Source organism: Narcine bancroftii, chromosome 6 (genome assembly GCF_036971445.1).
Source record: "Narcine bancroftii isolate sNarBan1 chromosome 6, sNarBan1.hap1, whole genome shotgun sequence".
Lineage (NCBI taxonomy): Eukaryota > Metazoa > Chordata > Chondrichthyes > Torpediniformes > Narcinidae > Narcine > Narcine bancroftii.
In genome coordinates this window covers 168,867,427-168,889,471 of record NC_091474.1, presented here as the reverse complement: position 1 = coordinate 168,889,471, position 22,045 = coordinate 168,867,427, and the positions used below count along the sequence as shown (strand labels likewise).

The 22,045-nt window shown below is 40.0% G+C and overlaps 1 protein-coding gene across 1 annotated transcript in view; it reads left to right on the top strand.

Moving 5' to 3' along the window:
• Positions 1-16,947, top strand: part of LOC138737352 (macoilin-like) — a 77,532-nt gene extending 60,585 nt beyond the window's left edge. Inside the window, exons 8-12 of the mRNA XM_069888103.1 lie at positions 2,293-2,451; positions 2,556-2,738; positions 7,165-7,285; positions 11,309-11,483; positions 16,731-16,947. Of these exons, the coding sequence (XP_069744204.1) occupies positions 2,293-2,451; positions 2,556-2,738; positions 7,165-7,285; positions 11,309-11,483; positions 16,731-16,930 (838 nt within the window). The 3' untranslated portion in view covers positions 16,931-16,947. The remainder of the gene's footprint in view (positions 1-2,292; positions 2,452-2,555; positions 2,739-7,164; positions 7,286-11,308; positions 11,484-16,730) is intronic.
• Positions 16,948-22,045: the final 5,098 nt, after the last annotated feature.

The window sequence follows — 22,045 nt, the reverse complement described above, 5'->3', positions numbered from 1 at the left end:
CCTGCTTTGAGAAGAACCAAATGGTGCCTACTAGAATCCCTGAAAAGGCTGAGGACCCTGTGATATCTGTCATTGAGGGCGATGTCAGAATATCATTCAAGAGGGTGAACCCTTGCAAGGCGTCAGACCTTGACGGCACACCTGTCATGATACTGAAAATCTGCAGCAACCAACTAGCCAGAGTGTTCACGAACATTTCAACACTCATTGCTGCCGTTAGAGATTCCCACCTGGTTCATCCCGGTACCCAGGAAGAGCAGAGTGAGCTGCCTCAATGACTACTGCCTAGTAGCACTAACATCTTCTGTGATGAAATGCTCTGGGAGGTTGGTCATGGCCAGAATTAACATGTACCTAAGCAGAGATCTGGACCCGCTGCAATTCACCTATCGTCACAATCGCTGCACAGCAGATGCAATATCACTGGCTCTCCACTCAGCTCTGGATTACATCAAAAACAACATTTCATATATATAGCTGCTCCTCATCGACTACCACTCGGCTTTCGATACAATTATTCCCTCAATGCTGGTTAAGAAGTTACAAACTCTTGGTCTCTATATCTCACTCTGCAATTGGATCGTTGACTTTCTCATCAGAAGTCCAGTCAGTACGAATTGGAAACAATGTCACTTCCTTACTGATTACCTATACAGGTGCCCCCAAATGATGCACGTTTAGCCCACTGCTCTACTCGTTAGACACCCATGTCTGTGTGGCCAAGCATAATTCCAATGCCATTTACAACTTTGCCAATGACACCACAGTTGTCAGCAGAATTATAAACAGCAATGAGAAAGCGTACAGGACAAAGATAGACTGAGTGGTGTAACACCAACATCCTTGCTCTCAACATCAGCAAAATCAAGGAGAGGATTGTGGACATCAGAAGGAAGTCAGGGGAACATGACCCAGTCCTCATTGTGGGCTCAGTAGTGGAAAGGGTCCAGAACTTCAAATTCTTGGGTGCCAACATCTCAAAGGATCTGTCCTGGGGCTTCCAATCACAAAGAAGGCTTGCCAGCGGCTATACTTTGTGAGGTATCTGAGGAGATTCGGCATGTCACTGAAGACTCTTGTAAACTTCTACGGGTGTACTGTGGAGAGCATTCTGGCTGGTTGCATCACTGCCAGGTATGGAGGCACCAACTCTCAAAACAAGAATACACTCCAAATGGTTGTTAACTCAGCCTGCGACATCACAGGCAACAGTCTTCACTCCATCGAGGCCATCTACATGAGGCGGTGTCTTAAAAAAGTAGCCTCTATGGTCTGGGATCCCCACCACTCAGGCCATGCCCTCTTCACTCTGCTACCATCGGGAAAAAGATACAGGAGCCTAAAGATGACCATTCAATTGTACAAGGCCAGCTTCTTCCCCACTGCCATCAGATTCCTGAATAATCAATGAACCAAAGACACTGCCTTACTCTTCATGCAGTATTGCTTTAATTTTTTTATTTATAGTAATGTTGTAAGATGATTATAATATGAATATTTGCACAATGAAGCTGCTGTAAAACACCAAATTTCAGACAATAAATTCTGAATCTGATTCTGATTTCCTCCAACAAACCTTTTAAATTCACAGTCCAGTAGTTTGTGTCTTTTGTGTGCCTCACAACATTTCTGTGGCTGGCTGGCAAACTCATTGACAGGTGTGGATGATAAGAATGCTTCCGATTCTAAGGTCAAGAAAACAGTGACCATCCTCTCTATTTGACAAGAGCTTAAGGCATTGAAGATCAATCTGTTGTGAGCAATTGATCCCATTTTCTTCTGCAATTTTTATTGACAAAACCAGCACCCACTTTACATTTGTTCGCTTTGCTTTTACCATTTTGGGCCTTTGGAGTTATTAATCAAAGTCAGTCTCCTCTGGGCCAGACGGCCTTTGTTGGAGTTTGCTGTTTGCAAGTGTTTTATTATTACATTACCACAGTGACTGCATGCCAAAAATACCTCTTGAGCTGCAAGATACATGGTGGCGGCATAAATTTTGTGAAGTGCTGCAGAAATATATGTCTTTATTTCCAAACCTGTCATTAACTTCTTCCAGCTGCTTGACAGATCGATGAGTTCAAATTTCTAGATTTTCTTTGCTATCGTACAAGTTGAAATTTGGTTTCCACATTTACCAAACTATTCCATGAGACTACAGTAAAAAAAAACCAGATGAATTCAGATTCCATTGAAAAAAAAGCTTGGAAAGTTATTGTAGTATTGGGAGGTGAATATGAACTACTGTAAGAATGTAACTGCTTAAGCTAACCACATTTTCTATTTGCTTAGACTGGAAAATGATATAAAGAAACTGAAGGCAGACCTACAAGCATCCAGGCAATATGAGCATGAACTCCGCAACCAGGTTAATATACTGACCAATAGTAAACAAGAAGTACGGTCTGAACTTGTTCAGCTTCGACAAGAAAATGAGCTTCTACAGACCAGGTAAGGATGGGAACTGCACAGAATTAAAATGGGCTGTACTTCCCACTTATTTTTCTCAGATGACCTAATGGAAATGTAATGGCTGTGCTTTGCATTCCTTTTAGAATGCACTGTGCTTTGCAAGTCAAACAGAAGGACAAGCAGAACATTGCCTACCTCGAGAAGAAGCTGAGAGCAGAGCTGGAGGGTCATGTTCTGCTGGAGAAACAGCTGATGGATACAAAAAGGAGAAAAAATGATGATGCTTCAGTTCTTACTCGAGCTGTCTCACTTAGTACATCCAACAGGTATTGTTATGCTGTTTTGCAATGAAGAGGCTGTTTTAGGAATGGCATCAGTCATTTCTTAAATCACTTATTCTTCCCAAAACTCCAAAGGTACAAGTCAATTTCACTTTTGTTTACTATTTCTTAATAAAGGCACCCATAAAAAAAATCTCATAGTCAATTTAATCAATTACACTAGACAACAAATTTTCTCAAATGGTTTGCTTCCTGAAAAAAAAATTGGAGATTATGATAGACGATGAAACACACAGGTAATTTCAGATTTTCTATATCACATATGAAGTTGGGGAAACATGAAATTAACTTCCATTGAATTTATACTGTTTAATCACACAATGACGCGGACATATTGCATTAGTTCAACTGACCTAAAAATGTCTTGTTGCTGATTTTCATTTGTACTCAGCAATTGAAACTGCCTCTCGTGTCAGTGTCCAAAAATAGTCGGCCAGCATTGATGGATTCTAGTTGCCTTGATACTACTTTTCCATGGTCGCAATGTCCTGGTTGAAATCTTTCACCACGTTTGTCACTGACTGCACCAAGGTCAGCAGGGAAAAAGTCCAAGTGTGGTTTCATGGTTTTGTAGACTTGAAACAATCAACAGGATGTAGTTACCAAGAAAACGCTCAATAGCATCTTTAAATGGCTTCCAAGCATGCCCAGGCCTAAGACAACATATGCATAGCTCCTGCACTGAGTGCATGCCCAGGCCTGCTTGGATTGATTAAAACAGCTTGCTTTGTGAGCAATATACTAGTAGACTTAAAATATGACAGGAAATCACAAAAATAGGTTAAATCTAATAAACAATATGTGATAGGACATTTTAAAGGTGATTTTTATGGTCAGCAGCCCAAATTCCATAAATTATACCCAAATGTGTTCAGGAAGCAAAATCTTCATTGTCCAGTGTTATGAGAGAGAAGATTAACATTATTCATAGTAAGCTAAATATGGGAGAATAATCTGCTGTGTAATCCTACATATCTCCAGTTCTTTACCTCTATACTTTTTGAGGCTCCTTACATTTGTAATCAAATTTCTCCTTCTTTGGTTTGGCTCCTTTTTTGTTGGATAATGCCTGTGAAGCACTTTGGATGTTAAAGCTATTATCTATTTTCATTTATTCTCAACGAGCAAGGGGGAAAACATGTAGCCAAGAAAAGGAAAAACAAAATTTACATTAAAAATTGCCTTTTTAAAAAACTTAAAATATTCCTTTTCAAGATAGTTTCACCCATAATTTGATAGCAATGGGGTGAATATACATTGTACACATGTGCACCAAAATTCCTACTTGCTGCAGCTGAACAGGTACTTGATAAAAAAAAACTACAATAGTTTACTTAAATGAGTTATAAAGAGTCAATAAATACAAAAAATAGAGAGAAAATCAATATTCGTCATTACCCCATTGCAAAAAAAGCAACTTTGCACACAGTTCTTTTTGGGATATCAGAGAAGTCAATGATTAGTGGAACAAGGGGAGGTCAAGAGTCAGATAGTTGTTGAAACAAACTGTCCTAGGTCCTAGAGGTGCTGGACTTATAGCTTCAGTATTTTATACCTGAAGGTAGCAGCAAGAAGGGGTTGTAACCAGGATGATATGTCCTTTATGATGTTGTCTTCCTATTCAATGGATGGGAAATTGGACCTTGTAATGGGCTTAGCAATGTTTGTTATTTTCCAGAGCCTTCTGCATCCCTGGGCATTCAAATTCCTAAACCAGGCTGTGATCCAACCAATCAGTATACTTTGCCCACTGCTCATAGAAATTTGATAGATTATTCAACAACGAGCCAAATCTCCTCAGACTCCTTAGAAAGTAGAGGCGTTGGAGTCCCTTCTTCACATTAGTCTTGAGGTTTTGGCTTCACATAAAATCTTCAGAAATATGGACTTCAGTCCCAAAAACTTTAAATTTATAATGCTTTCTGGCCTTTTTTTTTGCAACAGGTATTTTAATGTTTATTAGGGCATAAATGCTAACTCTGCTGTTATTTTGCATTGTAAAATTATGTCCAAGACGTTAGATTATGTCATATTATTCATGTCAACACCTCATCAATGAAAGGATGATCATGGTGACTTAACACCATGAACAATTGCCTTGATCAGTCAGGGCATTGAATACAGAAGCAAGGTCGTCATGTTACTGGATGTGGTTGGAAAGGTGTCATTAAGCTACCAAGGGGCAGAAGATATTCCTGAAAATGTTAGCAGGATTGACGAACATCAATTATAAGCAGAGGCTGGATAGGATGAGACACTTCTCCCTGAGGCAAAGGAGGTTGAGGGTTTTTCTTGTCTAGAGTTTTAAAGATTCATGAGGGGCGCAGGTAAGGTAAATAATCATTGTTATTCTCCCAGGGTAGATGGCATAGATTTAAGGTGAGAGGAGAAAGATTTAAAGGGGACCTGAAGGGTATCTTTTTCACATAGAAGGCGGTGGCTATGTAGAGCGAGCTGACAGAGGAAGTGGTAGAAGCTGGGTGTTACAAACTAACTGACCCCCATTAGTACTAACACAGGAATAACAATGGAAGATTCCCCAGACAGTGGTAAATTCAAAATAATAATTTTTATTAAACTATTTACCACGTAACAGTTCTCACTTAACTCTAAACTTACTTAACTCTAAGCTTACTTAACTCTAAGCTTAAACCCCACTATGTACGAATGTAATTGTATAAATGTGTGTGTATATTAAAGTCCAAACTATTTCTGTTCAAAACTCAATTCTGAAAAGTTTGTTTTTAAGATCCAGTATTTTTAAATCATGTTGGACTTCAAGGTCTTTTAAATTGTAGTTCAGAAGTGATTATGAAATATTAAATACTTTTAAATTGTTGTTTAAAGCAATAATGAAATGTTAATACTAATTCAATCCTTAGACTTTTCAAACTCACAAATCTTGTTGAGTTATTTCCTCAGGTAGAGATTTCATCTGAAATTCTCATACTGGTTTTTTTCACTCCCTCTTAGCTTAAGAGTTCTGCAGCTTCTTTCCATAATGATGCGGCCCTCTTATAACAAAAAGAGACAGTCAGAAGTGGTCTTGCTTACTTTAAGCCACATGGAACAGCACCTCATCCTTCTCCTGAGAATACTGTCAATCTTCTTCTTCTGGTTTCTTTTGGTTTCCAGTCCTAATTCCTTGAAAACACATGATTAGTTTTTGGAACTTTAAACTGTTGCCAAACCCAGTTTCTTGTAAACCATGTGATCTTCTAACTCTGGCTTGTAGACATCACAACTCTGAAAGATGACCTCACTTCTGTTTCAAGAGGCTTAATTATATCACTCAAATGGCTCTGAGTTTCATTTATCTGGTTCGAGAGGCCTTAAATGCTTCTGGTTGCAGAAGGTCTAAACATATGTCACTCCAAGAATATTGTGCAAACACAAAATGCCTCTAAACATGTCTTGAGTTTTAATTAAAAACACTTCAGTTCCATTATGGTATTGTTCTTCTAGACACCACAACTCCAAACTGACACTTTGCTCTAAGTGCAATGATGTCTTTGCAAACATGTGAGTAATCCTGTTCCAAACCCATTACATTACTTAAGACATATAAGAAATATAGCATAACCTTAACCTAAATATTACCATTAACACAAATCCATTATGAGGACAAAAGAAAAAATTAAAAGACCTTTAAACAGGTACAAGGATAGGAAAGATTTGGGCCAAAGGCAGCCAAATGGGGATAGTTTGGCTGGCATTACCATGTTGAGTCAGGGCCTGTTTTTGTTTTGTAAGATTCTATGACTCCTTGACAAAGTGAGATATGATAATGATCATTCCCCGCATTGTCACATATCAATACAAAAGAATAATGTATCATTTCCTCTTGGGCACTGATGCATGCCTGACACAATTTCCTTGTTAAACTGTGCACTGTCATTGCCCATTTATAAAGAAGGTGAAACAATGATAACCCAGGATTGACCATAAGATGGCCACTCTGGGACATCTGGGTCTTCACAGAGCAGTGCCAGATTTCTGCCCAGCATGTCTCTGGTCCCCGTGAAAGCCCCAGTCTTCATGGCACCTCTTCAGCCACTTACATGTTCATTGCCCCCAGCTTATCCTTGACCAGCTGCATTTCTCTCTACCCTCTGTCTGTTCTGTCCTGTCCAGCCTACCTTGTACCAAAAATTGCAGCTTCTGAGAGCAAGGTTCCTGTCCTGGGCCCCTGCTGAGGTTTGCAGGCCAGTGTCTCAAGCTTGACATGCTGCATTGCTGTATCAAAATCTCGAGGTCATGTTGCTAAATTACCCAGTATGCTGCTTTCTTTTCTACCCATATCGTTTCTACAGCTGGCACCCACAAAGCAGCCTATTTGACTCTTCATTACTTTGGACTCCTGTGTTTCTTCTGGGTGCTATGTGTTTATCCAAACGGTTTATTATTCTAGGGGAGACTGCACAGACACCTTGAAAAACAGAATGAAAGAAATGGACACAGAGTATAAACAGCTGCAAACAGAACTCAAAATGAAAGATGAACACCTAAGGAAAGCAGAGCAGGAAGTGCGGGTAAATATCTCACACTGAGTTTCAAAGTTATTTTATTGATTAGAAGGAAAGGTGGAGAGCTCTTTGACAGTGTCACTGTTCTTTCAATGCCCCACATTGGTTTGTGTCCTGAATGTGTGAACAACTGTGATGTTTTAGTAACATACTCAAAGCATGAGTTCAGGTTGAACAGGTTTCACCTTCACTGATACAAAAGGATCTGAGATATATTTTGGTTTCAGTGGTCCACCAATAGCTGGATCTGCAAGATAATTGACCTGTAGAATGTGGTCAATATCAGGTCAAGTTGGTTCAGTTCAAACAGATGGTTCAAATCAAAACACCCCTGCGCCTGTGATTTGTTGCCAAATGAATTATGAGCCTTGACTCAAGAGAAATTTCAAATCTTTGTTTTACTGAGAAACTTAAATAATCCCTGCCAAAGTTCAAGGCCCTTCTGAGAGATGAAATGCACTTTCCCAGAATGTCTCATCTGGAAGAGAAAAATAAAATCTGGAGCAGTTCCTGCTAGGGATGGCCAGAGGACACAGCCTGAAACATTGCAGGCCATCCTAGAAGAAAGCTTTATGGAGACAAGTCACATCTTCACTATTGGATGGCCTCAGAGCAGCCTTCACCTTCCCTACATGATTGACTGCACTTTTCCTCACTCAACATTTTGGCAAGATGTTGAAGAATCAGCAATTGTTTGCACAGTGAATTCTGGTTGACTCGGGTCCATTAGCTTTTGTAAAACCATTATTTCAGTCACTGTGGTGTGGCTGAATGTAACAGGATTGGCTGAGTGCTGGTTGTGTGTGTGTGTGTGTGTGTGTGTGTGTGTGTGTGTGTGTGTGTGTGTGTGTGTGTGTGTGTGTGTGTGTGTGTGTGTGTGCATGCGCGCACACGCTCCCTTGGGCCCTATTCAGGGTTTAACACTGGGAGCAGTAGAGGTGGTGGTTAGCTGAGTACCTGAGAACTGGGTGATTCTGACCCTAACCCTAACCCCTTGATTGACTAGGTGCAGTACATTGGATGAGCACTGGGTGGCAGTGTGGTTGGCTGTGAGGGTTGGTTGAGTGCCAATGACAACAGATTAACTAGCTTCTGTAATGAAAAATAGTGAAAAAGTCAAAGTGAGTACAAAGTTGAATGTGTGAGCAGAGTGTGACACCTGAAATGTGTTGGAATGGAAGTGAACCTTAAACTTGTAGGAAAATTATATGTTTTTCATTAAAGTATCAATTTGAGTCTTACTTCTGGGCAAGAGTCTCTCTCTTCTACTTTTCATGGTTTAAATGGACAATACTTCTCCATAACCCTCTGACCTAGACAATCTGCTGAATAAGGTTTGTGGGATGTGGCACTGTCTTTGGTAAACTTCTTGAACAATACAAAATTCTTTAAGGCTGCTCAGATGATACATGGCCACCATAATGTGTTTTACGTTGCTCTTTCAATGGTTTCTTCTTAGTCACATTGTCTCACAAACAGTTATTGCCATTTAGAAATTTTATAAAATGAGAATGTAATCAGCATAACTAGATTCAGGAGGATAGAAATTGGTCACACTAATTATTTTATATTCATAATTATTCAGATTACTAAACTGCTGCTGTAGTCCAAATGTTTGCACCTTTGGTACTGATGGAATCATTCAGAATCATTAACCTTAATGCCTCCCATTTTGAATCGCTTAAAAAAAGATATATTGTTTTCTGATTTGAAACACTCAGAAAGATAATGGTTGGTGAGGTTCTACAGCTAGTTGGCATAAGCTGCTCAGAAAAAAAATCAGCACCTTTAGATACGCAGAGAGGCAGCTGCTGTGTTGCAGGGGGCAAGGATATCAAATGAGTCTCTTCCTGTGAGTGAGCTTCTAAATGTTCAACATCAGTGCGAAATACACCTGAGAAAGGCACCTGAGATTCCACTATGAAGAAGCTTAATTATTTTTTAAATTCATTGTATTCGTTTATACAAAAAGGTGATCCTTTGATTGGAGCAGATTTTAACAGGAAAAAAATTAAAATAAAAGCATCAAGTGCTTAACAGCTAATATGATATAAAGGTAATTAGTGAACAGATCACCAAGCCCATCAACCCTGCTCCAACACTGAAAACAAATATGCTGCTCATATTGTAACAAATTTATTTTCAGAACCAGAATTTAGGGTCATGAATAATTCATGAAATGCAGTGTTTGCCGCAGGACCATAGTGTAAACGTTCATATTACAACCATCTTACAATAATAAATATAAAAAATAATAGTGCACAAAAGGAAGGCGGTGTCTTTGGTTCATTGATTATTCAGGAATTCTGAAGGCAGCGGGGAAGAAGCTGACCTTGTGCCGCTGAGTGCTCATCTTTAGGCTCCTGTACCTTTTTCCCGATGGTAGCAGAGTGAAGAGGGCATGGCCTGGGTGGTGGGAGTCTTTTAGGATAGAAGCTGCTTTTTTAAGACCCCGCCTCATGTAGATGTCCTCAATGGAGTGGTCTGATGCCTGTGATGATGCAGGCAGAGTTAACAATCACCTCGAGATTTTTCTTGTCCTGAGAGTTGGTGCCTCCATACCTGGCAGTGATGCAACCAGCTAGAATGCTCTCCACGGTACACCTGTAGAAGTCTTCAGTGACATGCCGAATCTCCTCAGACACCTCACAAAGTATAGCCGCTGACGAGCCTTCTTTGTGATTTTAGCGACATGGAGACTTCAAGACAGACCCTTTGAGATGTTGACACCCAGAAATTTGAAGTTTTTGACCCTCTCCACTACTGAGCCCTCGATGAGGACTGGGTTGTATTCCCCTGACTTCCTTCTGAATTCCAGAATCATCTCCTTGGTTTTACTAATGTTGAGAGCAAGATTGTTGGTGTTACACCATTCATTGTGCTGATCTATCTCTGTCTTGTATGCTTTCTCATTGCCATTTCTGATTCTGCCTACAACTGATGTCATTGGCAAATTTGTAGATAGCATTGGAATTGTGCCTGGCCACAGTCATGGGTGTATAATGAGTAGAGCAGTGGGCTAAGCACGCATCCTTGGGGTGTGCCTGTGTTGATAATTAGTGAGGAGGAGATGTTGTTTCCAATTTGTACTGACTATGGCTTTCCAATGAGTAAGTCAAGGATCCAGTTGCAGAGGTGGGGAATAGTGCCCCAGAGTTCGTAGCTTCTTGACCAGCACTGAAGGAATAATGGTATTGAAGGCTGAGAAAAAAGATTATTCATTTTATTCAAATAGATTTCATTCTTACTCTAGAATTGATTTATTTTTGATTTCAGCTCAGTTGCAGTCTAGGATCCTCAAAGCGGATTATAAACTAAGGATTTTATCTGATCATTTACCCTTGTTAATAATGATGAAAATGCCTGATAAGGAACAGTTGCTCTATAGATGGAGGTTAAATTCTTTGTTGTTGAAAAGAAAATCATTTTTGTGAATTTATTCGATCAGCAGTTTGGCTATTTTGTAATATAAATTTGAATTAGGTAAATAATAAATTTATTATTTGGGATACCTTAAAAGCATATTTAAGAGGCCAAATTATAAATTTTACTTCTAAAATTAAAAAGAAATATATGAGAGAGGTAAGTCAATTAGAAAAAAGAATAAATCTTCTAAGAATTTTTATTTGAAATTATATAGTTTGGAATCTTTAAGGGATGAAGATAAAATAAATAATTATTTATCACAGATAATATTGCCTAGATTATGTTTGGAAGAGCAGACTGAACATAATGCCCCATTTACTGAGTTAGAAATAGGGAACCTATTGCTTCTTTATGGAGTAATAAATCTCCAGGAGAGAATGGATTTTTCACTTAAATTTTATAAAGAATTTAAGGATTTATTAATACCTATATTTATGCAAGTATTAGAACAGGCTTCAAAACCCATACTTTTCCAGAATCATTTCCTATGCCAATAATTACAGTGATTCAAAAAAAAAATAGAACTCTTTAAAACCTTCATCATATAGGCCTATTTCATTATTAAATGCAGATTATAAAATTGTTGTTATTATTTTTCTACAGGAACTTTGCAGATATAAAGAAAATGACCAGGACACAGACATGTTGATGGCAGCACTTTCTGCCATGCAGGACAAAACTCAACATTTGGAAACCAATCTCAGTGCAGAAACCAGGATTAAACTGGATCTTTTCTCTGCTCTTGGTGATGCCAGGAGACAACTAGAGATTGCACAAGGTAAGAGGTGTTTGTGGTTGTTGAGTCATTATTACTGCTGGTTGAGCTGATGGGAAAACAAATCTTTGGCCTTTTGATGCATAACTGGGGCAAGTATTATGGCATAGAGATTGGCCAGAGGTAATAACATTTCTGTTCCTGTTATCTGTGGTCCATCAGGAAAGGCTGACTGCCATATGTTTCAGTGAGAGCCAAGATGCTGTGTTCAGATTCTCAGTTTTAAGCTTCTGTAAAATACATGAGGGAGGTGAAAGTAAGAATGAGACTTAAGAGTTAGCTGGGGATACATCCTTGATATGGAGGCCAGGACTTTGTCAGTAAAACCATCGTCACAGGAGATGATGATGGATAAAATGGGTCATATGAGATTAAAGGAGATGGAGTCTATCAGATATAACCACACCTGTATCTTAACCTAGCCTCTCCCCTCCCACTTGCTAAACATGCAAGGAAGTAAGTTTGACTGCAGTGTACGTTACTGAATAGACCATCTCTGAGAGTGACTGCAGGAGAGCCTGCAGCCAAGTTTTTGCCTATGGTGCACTCTCAATGACCAGTGGTAACCACTGTTGCACAGGCAGGCTGCTGTTCACAGATTGCTATCATAGGCTGGGTGACAGTAATGTTGTTCACCACCTCTGGTGTCATGGTAAAGTGGAAGTATGCTGGGAACATGCATTCTATGCGTTCAATGTCTATCCCAAGGTACAAATTAAAGTGCCTACTGACTATTTATTTAACGATATTTATTTTTCTGTATGTACAGTGAAAGCCCTGGTATCTTGCACCTATGGGGATTGGGGGGGGTTGGCGTGGCAAGATGGCATATAGGGCAGACGTGCGATCCCACCCCTCCTCATCCAGATTTTTAAACATCCGTCTTTAAAGTTTATCTAAGTGATTAAAAGTTGTATCTTTATTTTTGGGAACATTAGTGGGTCATAATGGCGACTAATGTTAAAAAAAAGCTCAATTACAGAAGAAATTACCTATTAAAAGTGCTGAAGAATTGAGGCCTACCTGTCCAGCTGAAGCCACGGAATTGTCGTTTGGAACCTCCAAGGCACAGAGAACTCCTGCCAGGCTGAGTATTACACCGGCGCCAACCTTGTCTCCATAAGATGGTGACGGCATGTTGATGAGCTCGGTCGGAGTTGATTCGCGCATTCGCGATGTCGGACGCATGGGTGACCCGGCTGAGATTAGAGCCCTTGAGCCTGAGCGGCCGTTGGGTGAGCCGGTGTTGCGCAGAATGGCATCGGAAGCTGTCTCTGCGCAGTCCCTGGCCTTGCCGGGCATGCGTGGTGCTTTAAGGGTCAGTAAATTACTTGACCACGTGTAGGCTGTGGGGGGGGCCCAAGCGGCGGTGTCCCGACGTGGTCGGGATACCGCCGTTGGATATACAGACCCACAGCCGCACGGGGAAGGGCCTGACAACGTTGGAAGATTTACCTTTAACAAGCAGTTCACGGGAACAATTGGAGGTGGAATCTAGAGAAGGTAGGCCTCAAGATGTAGAACTGAAACCTGGAATGGAGTCTGTTTGTACAGTCTTGGAAGGGATTGCCTATCATATGGATTCTTGTTTTCAATGTGGTGTATGTACTGGAACTTTTTTACATATGTTTGGTCTTGTGTGCATGTACAACCATTCTGGGATGAAATTAAGTTAATTTTGGAAAAATTATATAATTTTAAGTTACCATTAGATCCATCTTTTTTTTAATGGGTTATATGATTCCTTTAAGGGGGATTAGGGTTGGATAAATTTCAAATTGATTTTATATATTTAGCATTGTCTGTAGCTCAAAAATGTGTAGCAAGTACATGGAAAGATAATATAGTGATTAATATAATGCGATGGCATGAATTGAAACCTTGTATTGTTATGGAAAAAATTACAAATAATCTGCATGATAATTATTTTTTTTGTTAATAAGTGGTAACCAAATTTGGAATATATACATTTAGATATATTTTGATTTATGTATATTTTGATTTTTATATACTTTTAGTTTCTGTTTATATATTTTTAGCTCTCCTTAAGAGAGCTAGCTGTTGGGGGTGGGGTGGTGGTGTGGGGATTTGATTTTTTTTTGTTTTTTTTAATTTTTTTAATATATATTCATATAAAATTTTCTTTATGGAATGTATTTTGTATTACTATTAATAATTCTTCAAATAAATAAAGTTTAATAAAAAAACCTATGGGGATTGGTAGATGCTGGATACTTGAATCTTCCGGTTGCTTGAGATTGGGTGTTGCATGATTGGTGAACTAATGGCGAGGCGCACCATTTTTAAACTTCCATATTTTGTACCTTTTTTTTCTCCGATGTTGTAATCTGGTTGTTTGAGGCTGCTGGTTGCTTGAATTCCAGATAACAGGGATTTTACTGTATTTACTGAGTGTGGATATGTATTGCTTGTTTGTATGTGTGTTTACATGTTTTTGCACCGATAACCAGAAGAATGCTGTTACATTGGGTTGTACTTCTATAATCAGATCATAACAAATGATCTCCCTCGGTTACCTCAATGGGGGGAGCTTCTGATCTCTTCATTAAGAGCAGTGGCCCCCAAACCTTTTAGTCCATTGACCCCTTCATGAAATCCTTGATCCCTCATCGATCCCAAGCATGGAATCCTCCCCTCCCCCGGCGACATTCTTCGGCGTTTTGGACCCGACAAACATTGAACAAACACTTCTTTCTTCTGTACTCCATCCACCTTCACTCATCCTCCTGTTCTCACTCAACTTACTAAAAGGCCAAAGTCGAATGCAATATGTCACCCACCAAGGCCAGCTCTCAAGAGAGTTGCCCACACCTGCCATAGGAGCAATTTTCTGTAGATATGCCCCTGCTTTTTACTGCAAAAATTAAATCAAACCCCCTGGCATTTATTGACCCACTTTCAACCCCCAGGCATTTATCAACCCCTTGAGTAGTCACATCGACCCCTAGGGGTCAATATTGACCACTTTGAAGACTCCTGATGTCGAGTGTGAATTACAACTTGCAAAGCATGTCGCATGGTAGGTAAGAGGAACTGAAAGATGGTTCAAGGCATTTCACCATGGCCCTCGTCAAGAAAGATATTCAAGATGGTGGGTGTCAAAGCCACACCCACTGCTGCCATGAACAATTCCATTAAGAGGTCATCAAATATGAACCGGTGAAGAATGCAGCAAAGTGTTTGCAGTAAAGCTTACTGAGTGGAGCATGAGTGGACTCTTAAAGGTCACCATTTGCTATGGAGAGCAGTGAAAAGCAAACCTGTTTGCTTCAGGTTGGGCCATGCTGCTTGCTGCCTCCTTCACGTTGTTTTCTCATGGAGGGGGCTTTGACTTGGACAATAATGACAAAAGGCTTTGGTGAAGCTAGAAATGCAGAGGAAAGGATTAGATTATGATTAATTATTAGATGCATTTATTAATATCACATGAACTGAGATAAAGTGAAAGTCTTTGTTGTGTGATATAGAAAAGCTAGCCAGCAGTCACCATGCTCCACACCATTTTACTGAAAAAGGGAAGAAAGTTCTTCAGAGATGACGAGTGGTGGAGGAGCCACCTCTGCTGCCATAACTGCTACTACCTGTTCCTGTTGTTTCTGCATGCTGTGCAGTGGTGGGGGGCCCTGAGGATGACAAGACTGCCTTGAGTCCCCGAATCCAGTGCCTACTCTCCATTACGACCCATGGGCTCCTGAAGTTGTCAAATGCCCTCAGTGCCTGTCACCTGGCGAGAGGTACTAGGTCAGTGATTCTCAACCTTTTTCTTTCCACTCACATACCTCTTTAAGGAATCTCTTACTAATCACAGAGCACCGATGGCTTCAGGATTACTTAAAATGGTATGTGAGTGGAAAGAAAAAAGTTGAGAACCACTGTACTAGGTCCAAGAGGGAACCTGTTGTATCCATCTGCCTTCACTGTATCCATCCACCTTCAACATATCCATCTGCCTTCACTCTACCGTATCCATCCACCTTCAATCTTCCATATCCATCTACCTTCATGCCGCCATATCCATCCACCTTCAACGTAATCGACTGCCTTCTCTCCACTGTATCCATCCACATTCACCTTTCCTCTCCATATTCACTCCACCGTGTCCCATCCGCCTTCACTCCATTGTATTCATACACCTTCAGATCATGGTGGACGAGGTAGTAAAGACAGCATGTCACACAGATGCCATGATCAGTCAGGTAAATGAGTACAGGAGCTGGGGTATACAGTTATAGAAATGTTGAGAAGGCCACATTTGATTAACTCTGGGTGGTGCTGGTCACCTTGCTATGAGAAGGATGTCATTAAACTGGAAAGGATGTAAAAAAAAGGTTCATGAGGCTTTTACCAGGACCAGAGAGTTTGAATTACAAAGAGAGGCTAGATAGGTTAGAACTCTTTTTCCTGGAGCATAGGAGACAGTGTGGTAATTTTAGAAAGGTATACCAAATCACGCAGGCATAGATGAAGTGAATATTCAGAATCTTACCCCAGGCCATGAGAGCCTAATACTAGAGGGCAAAGACTGAAGGTGAGTGGGCTGGGAGAAGTAAGTTTAAAAAGGACGTAAGATCTACTTTTTTCTTATGGAGGGATGTCCATACTCAGAATCAGCTGCCACAGTGGGTATAATTACAATATTTAAGACATTTGGACAGGGGACCTGTATTGCAAAGGGCTGGAGGATAAGGGCCGAGCTCATGCATATGAGACCAGCTCAGGAGGGACCCTTAGTTGGTATGATGAATCGGGACATAAGGTCAGTTTCTATTACTCTTACCTGGAGCAGTGAGTTTCAACCTCCCAGTGTCTCCCATAACGAGAGATCAGCTGGCTGCCCAAGAAACTCAGGTGGATCTGTGAGATAAGTCATAATGGAGAGTAGGCATTGGATTCGGGGTCTCAAGGCAGTCTTGTCATCCTCAGGCTCCCCACCAATGTTTTTTCAAAGATATAGCTCATATAATGTTAAATTGAAATTAATGCTTCTATTTCAGCAATTAACTTGCATGTTATCAATTAATTAATTAATACGGTAGCAATTAACTTGCATGTTAATTATTAATTTACTCACCATTCTTACCGAAGGACAAATAAATGAATACAATGGTCTTGAATTTATTACAAGAATGAATAAAGGCAATAAACTTTGTTTAAAAATCCAGTGCATTAGTGGATATGTAACCTGTCATATGTTCAGCATCAGCTATCATGCATTTCTTTGATTTTCAGGACATATAATCCAACAAGATCAGGAGATTGAAGAGCTCAAACAGAAGGTTGCTGAAGTGATGGCCGTTATGCCAGGGATCACTTACAGTGTTGCAAGCACACTCAGCACTGCAAATTCACACTATTCCTCGAAATTTGTGGAAACAGGGAATTCTGGACTTGATCCTAATCCTTTAATGTACCAGCCTCTGAAGAAATAAATACACTATGCTCCTTAGCTAACCTTCAACATTTTTTTTTTACATCAATGACTAATGCTGGAGGAACTGATCTTTAGTTTTCAGAATAAATTATTTTTCTTTTTATTGTAGTTTGGAGGTCTTTATGTGGCATGAAGGTGCTTTTTAATCATATAATGACTAGATTCTTCAGAAAATGTGGATATTTGGAAGCATTTAGCCATCATTATGTCCTTCATTCTACCTAAATCATTGAGAATTCTACCTGGAGAACTCATTAAGCACTCTGTTGCTCAGCTGGTAATGATACATCATTTGAATAATGCCAGCAAGGTATGACTTATTTTTTTGTACTTGAACAGTCAGAATAAACACTGGATTAAACATTATAACAACATTTACAAGCAAATCACATATATATCACAGAGATGATTATTGTCAAACAAAGCTGTGGAAATATTAAAATTAAAGTTAAGCAGAGCAGATCCATTGTTTGCACTCCTGTGGATCTTAATGGGCGGTTCAATAAAAGTATTGCAAAACCAAGAAAATAACGGGTAACATACTCAAAAATAGGGAAATTGTTTAAAAGCAACAATTTTTGATGTTTTATACATTTATAATCTTAGACTTACACAAATGATATTTAATCTTTGGAAGTGTTCCACTTTATTGAATTGTTAATAGTGGCATAATCTAGTCACTAAAAATCATTTGTAAACTCCTTTCTTGCCTCCGCACTGTTTAATCCTTATTCCAAAACTGCATACTCTGCCACACGGTGGGTCATTTGATCAACATTTCAATATCCTCTGTAATTTAATGTTAGGCCTGTACCTGATGGAAACATTCATATTTAACACACACTCCAACACCAACTAAATGTTTAACTCTATCTAATTATCCTCAGGTTTAGTTTAAAGTAACATTTCACGTCATGATTTGCAATTTCTATCTTTGTGTGGCAGCTTCTGATGTTCCCAGGTGGTAATAAGAAACTGTTCCAACCAATTAACATTGTTAAACGATGATAGGATTTCTTGAAAAAGGAGTGGGAAATCAGCCTTTGTGTATTCAAGTGTCTTAATTTGCTGTGCAATCTGGATAATCAGTGTAATGTAAGTCAAAGGCCATTTGAATATGAGATAGGTTATTATCTTACCTAAAGTAATATCAATTATTGTGGCTTGTACCTTAATGCAATAATCATGATTTTGTTGCTCAGTGAAAATGTTCAGGTGTTGGGAATTTTGATTTGTATGCTTACCTGCAAAGGAGTATGTGCTACTTCTTCAAGGTAAAAGAGAATTATTTTCTGATTTAGAATGAAAATTGGAAATATTGTGTCAGAAAGCATATGCATGGTCATTGACCTCTGTGCAGTTGGTCCCTGTCTGCGGTTTTGTATATCTAAGTACTGTTGCTTAAAGGCAGTCTGAGAGCAGACATATTTCAAGAAATCCCCCTTGCGTGAGTCATGACATGAAACCATGTTCCACTCTAGATGCATTTTCACAGGAAGCATGGGACTTGGGCAGCTTTGTATGGTAATAATAGCCCTACATTGGAATAACAAAATGTCACATAATGGAGGGATAACGCGAATTGACTAAAAGTTTATCGGATAGCAATAGGAAGTGGCTAGCAGTTGTGCCTTTATGGGATTCATGGAACAATTCAATAAAAGAATGGCAAGAAAGACTTCCGGTTCTGGTGCATAGTTTTACTTTGTTTTTCAAGAGCTTGTTCTGTATTCACAGTAGGGTTGGGTGAAATGTTTTTCTGAATTTTAATTCAGTTTCTCAGCAGCCTGTGTAAAAAATCCTGATTGTTTACTTAAGCAACCCGTCAGATAATGTTTCCAAATTAACTTTAAAATTATTCATCATAGTTAGACCTTTGAGGTATATTTTTGATGACAATGAGAGTTCTGTATTCAATTTGCTGACTGCAATTGAAACAAAATTAATCCAATAATTGTAGCTAGCAGGAAACAGATGCAGTAGTTAGGCCATGTAATGGTCCAGTACAAAAATAGTTGCATCAGTAAAATCGTCATTTCTGTATTTTCTGTGGGAGAATATGAATCTGAATAGTTCTCAAATAATATTTATGACAACATTTACACAATGATTCATTTATATGAGGCATCCAGAGCAATACTTGGATTCTGTATTATTTAACCATCTCATTCATACTTTTGATTGATCCAATCTCCATTAGACATTCTTACTTTGTTTCTTTGGTTGGAAAATTAATTTCTTAATTTTTCTGTGGGATTTTCATTCCTTCCAGCATTTCCCCCCCCCCCTCTAATATTTCAGGAAGAATATCAACACTTCTTTCTTTGGCTTGGCTTCGCGGACGAAGATTTATGGAGGGGGTAAAAGTCCACGTCAGCTGCAGGCTCGTTTGTGGCTGACAAGTCCGATGCGGGACAGGCAGACACGGTTGCAGGGGAAAATTGGTGGGTTGGGGTTGGGTGTTGGGTTTTTCCTCCTTTGCCTTTTGTCAGTGAGGTGGGCTCTGCGGTCTTCTTCAAAGGAGGTTGCTGCCCGCCAAACTGTGAGGCGCCAAGATGCACAGTTGGAGGCGATATCAGCCCACTGGCGGTGGTCAATGTGGCAGGCACCAAGAGATTTCTTTAGGCAGTCCTTGTACCTTTTCTTTGGTGCACCTCTGTCTCAGTGGCCAGTGGAGAGCTCGCCATATAACACGATCTTGGGAAGGCGATGGTCCTCCATTCTGGAGACGTGACCCACCCAGCGCAGCTGGATCTTCAGCAGCGTGGACTCGATGCTGTCGACCTCTGCCATCTCGAGTACTTCGACGTTAGGGATGAAAGCGCTCCAATGGATGTTGAGGGTGGTGCGGAGACAACGCTGGTGGAAGCGTTCTAGGATCCGTAGGTGGTGCCGGTAGAGGACCCATGATTCGGAGCCAAACAGGAGTGTGGGTATGACAACGGCTCTGTATACGCTTATCTTTGTGAGGTTTTTCAGTTGGTTGTTTTTCCAGACTCTTTTGTGTAGTCTTCCAAAGGCGCTATTTGCCTTGGCGAGTCTGTTGTCTATCTCATTGTCGATCCTTGCATCTGATGATATGGTGCAGCCGAGATAGGTAAACTGGTTGACCATTTTGAGTTTTGTGTGCCCGATGGAGATGTGGGGGGGCTGGTAGTCATGGTGGGGAGCTGGCTGTTGGAGGACCTCAAATCATCTGAAGTTGGTCTCCAACCACATTGGTCTGAAAATTACAGTTTACTGACTGGTTTAATTGACACTATTTCCTTTCAAACTGTGTAATTCAAAGAACCAATACTCCAACTGCTTTCTTTGACTTCACAGCCTCACAAACAACCTCACATGTTCCTTGGCTGCTTTGCCCATGGATATCAGTGCCACAGTCACCTTCAGGTACCCAGTCACATGATCATTCCTGCATGTTGTTGCTGATCTCTGCCATGTCTCATCATTTGCTGCTCATTGCCGCATAAGGGAGCTCACTCAAATTCCAGATGCAAGGAGAGAAGAGTTCCTCATCCACAGGATCAAGCAGTGTAGGTAATGGAATTTACCTGCAATTCAGGCTTTCACTCTCCTTTTGGAGATCTCCTTAGTAAACCCTTGCCACAAAAGTCTGGATATAGTCCTGCAAGGTTTCAAAGGCCCCCTTGTCAAAAAGAACACATGGATACAGTTCTTCAGCAGTTTTTCCAGATCCACTCACATTTTTGCAGCCACTCACAATTTCTTCATTCATGACAACCCCTGCCTTTCCTCCTGTGGTTGAAAGAGTGCTGCTGGGATTGTGGTGCATCCCTTTAGAAGTTGATGCAAAGATTCTTCCTGCTATGCTACCTGCAGAAAACAACCAAACTTGTAGCACATCAGTTTTAGCCCTGTACTGAAACACGGTGTCATTCAACGTGACATAACACAGAGAATCCCAACCACACTGCTCTGTGACTCCTGGAATTAAAAATTTCACTCAATATGTCACTTCTACAAAATGTATTAACCCCAAAATAATGGTGTGGGACAATTCTTGGGCTCATATTTTTTGATCATTCTTTAATGCTTTCAGGTTTCAGCAACTCCCATAGATAAAATCCAATTTAAGTGCTGCTTTTTTTTGCGGCAGATTACTCTAGTGCAAGGATACAGAACTCTCATCTGAAAATAACAAGCTTGAATCCTAGTTTTTACTAAGAGTTACAATTCGATAAGAAGGTGTCCTTTGATCATGTTCTGTAAGATGTTCTGATAGCAAGAGGATTTGAGTACAGGAGTAGGGAGATCCTGCTACATCTGTACAGGGCCTTGGTGAGACCACACTTGGAGAACTGCATGCAGTTTTGGTCTCCTTATCTGAGGAAGGACATCCTCGCCATGGAGGGGTTGCAGAAAAGATTCACTAGACTGATACCAGGGATGGAAGGACTTGCATATGAAGAAAGGTTGGTTAGACTACACTTGTATTTTCTGGAATTTAGAAGATTGAAGGGGGATCTTACAGAAACATAAAATTCTTAAGGGTTTAGACAGACTAGATACAGGTAGGTTGTTTCCAATGCTGGTAGAAACCAGAACCAGGGGTTACAGTTTAAGGATAAGGCGGAAGTTTTTTTAGGACTGAGATGAGGAAAAATTTCTTATTTCAGGTGGTGGTGGATCTGTGGAATTCTTTGCCACAGGAAGTAGTTGAGGCTGGTTCCTTGTCAATATTTAAGAGTAGGTTAGATTTGGCCCTTATGGTTAAGGTGATCAAGAGGTATGGGGAGAAGGCAGGAACCGGGTACTGATCAACTATGATCATACTGAATGGCGGTGTAGGCTTGAATGGCCAAATGGCCTACTCCTGCACCTATTTTTCTATGTTTCTGTGATTACCCCTTTATTATTACACAATGTTCCTCCAGTTAATAGTGCAGATTTCAATAATCTGACAGTACATTTAGAGTGAGTTTGTTCTTCATTCCAGTGTTAAGGTTAAGCTGTGTGAATTTGAATTGAAAACTAATATAGCAAAGGAACAAAGCATACAGGATTCCCTGCCTTAGTGCCTGACTAACCACTCTTTGACCATGGTGGAAGCAAAAAAAATAGTTGTTCATTTGAAGCATAAACACAACTG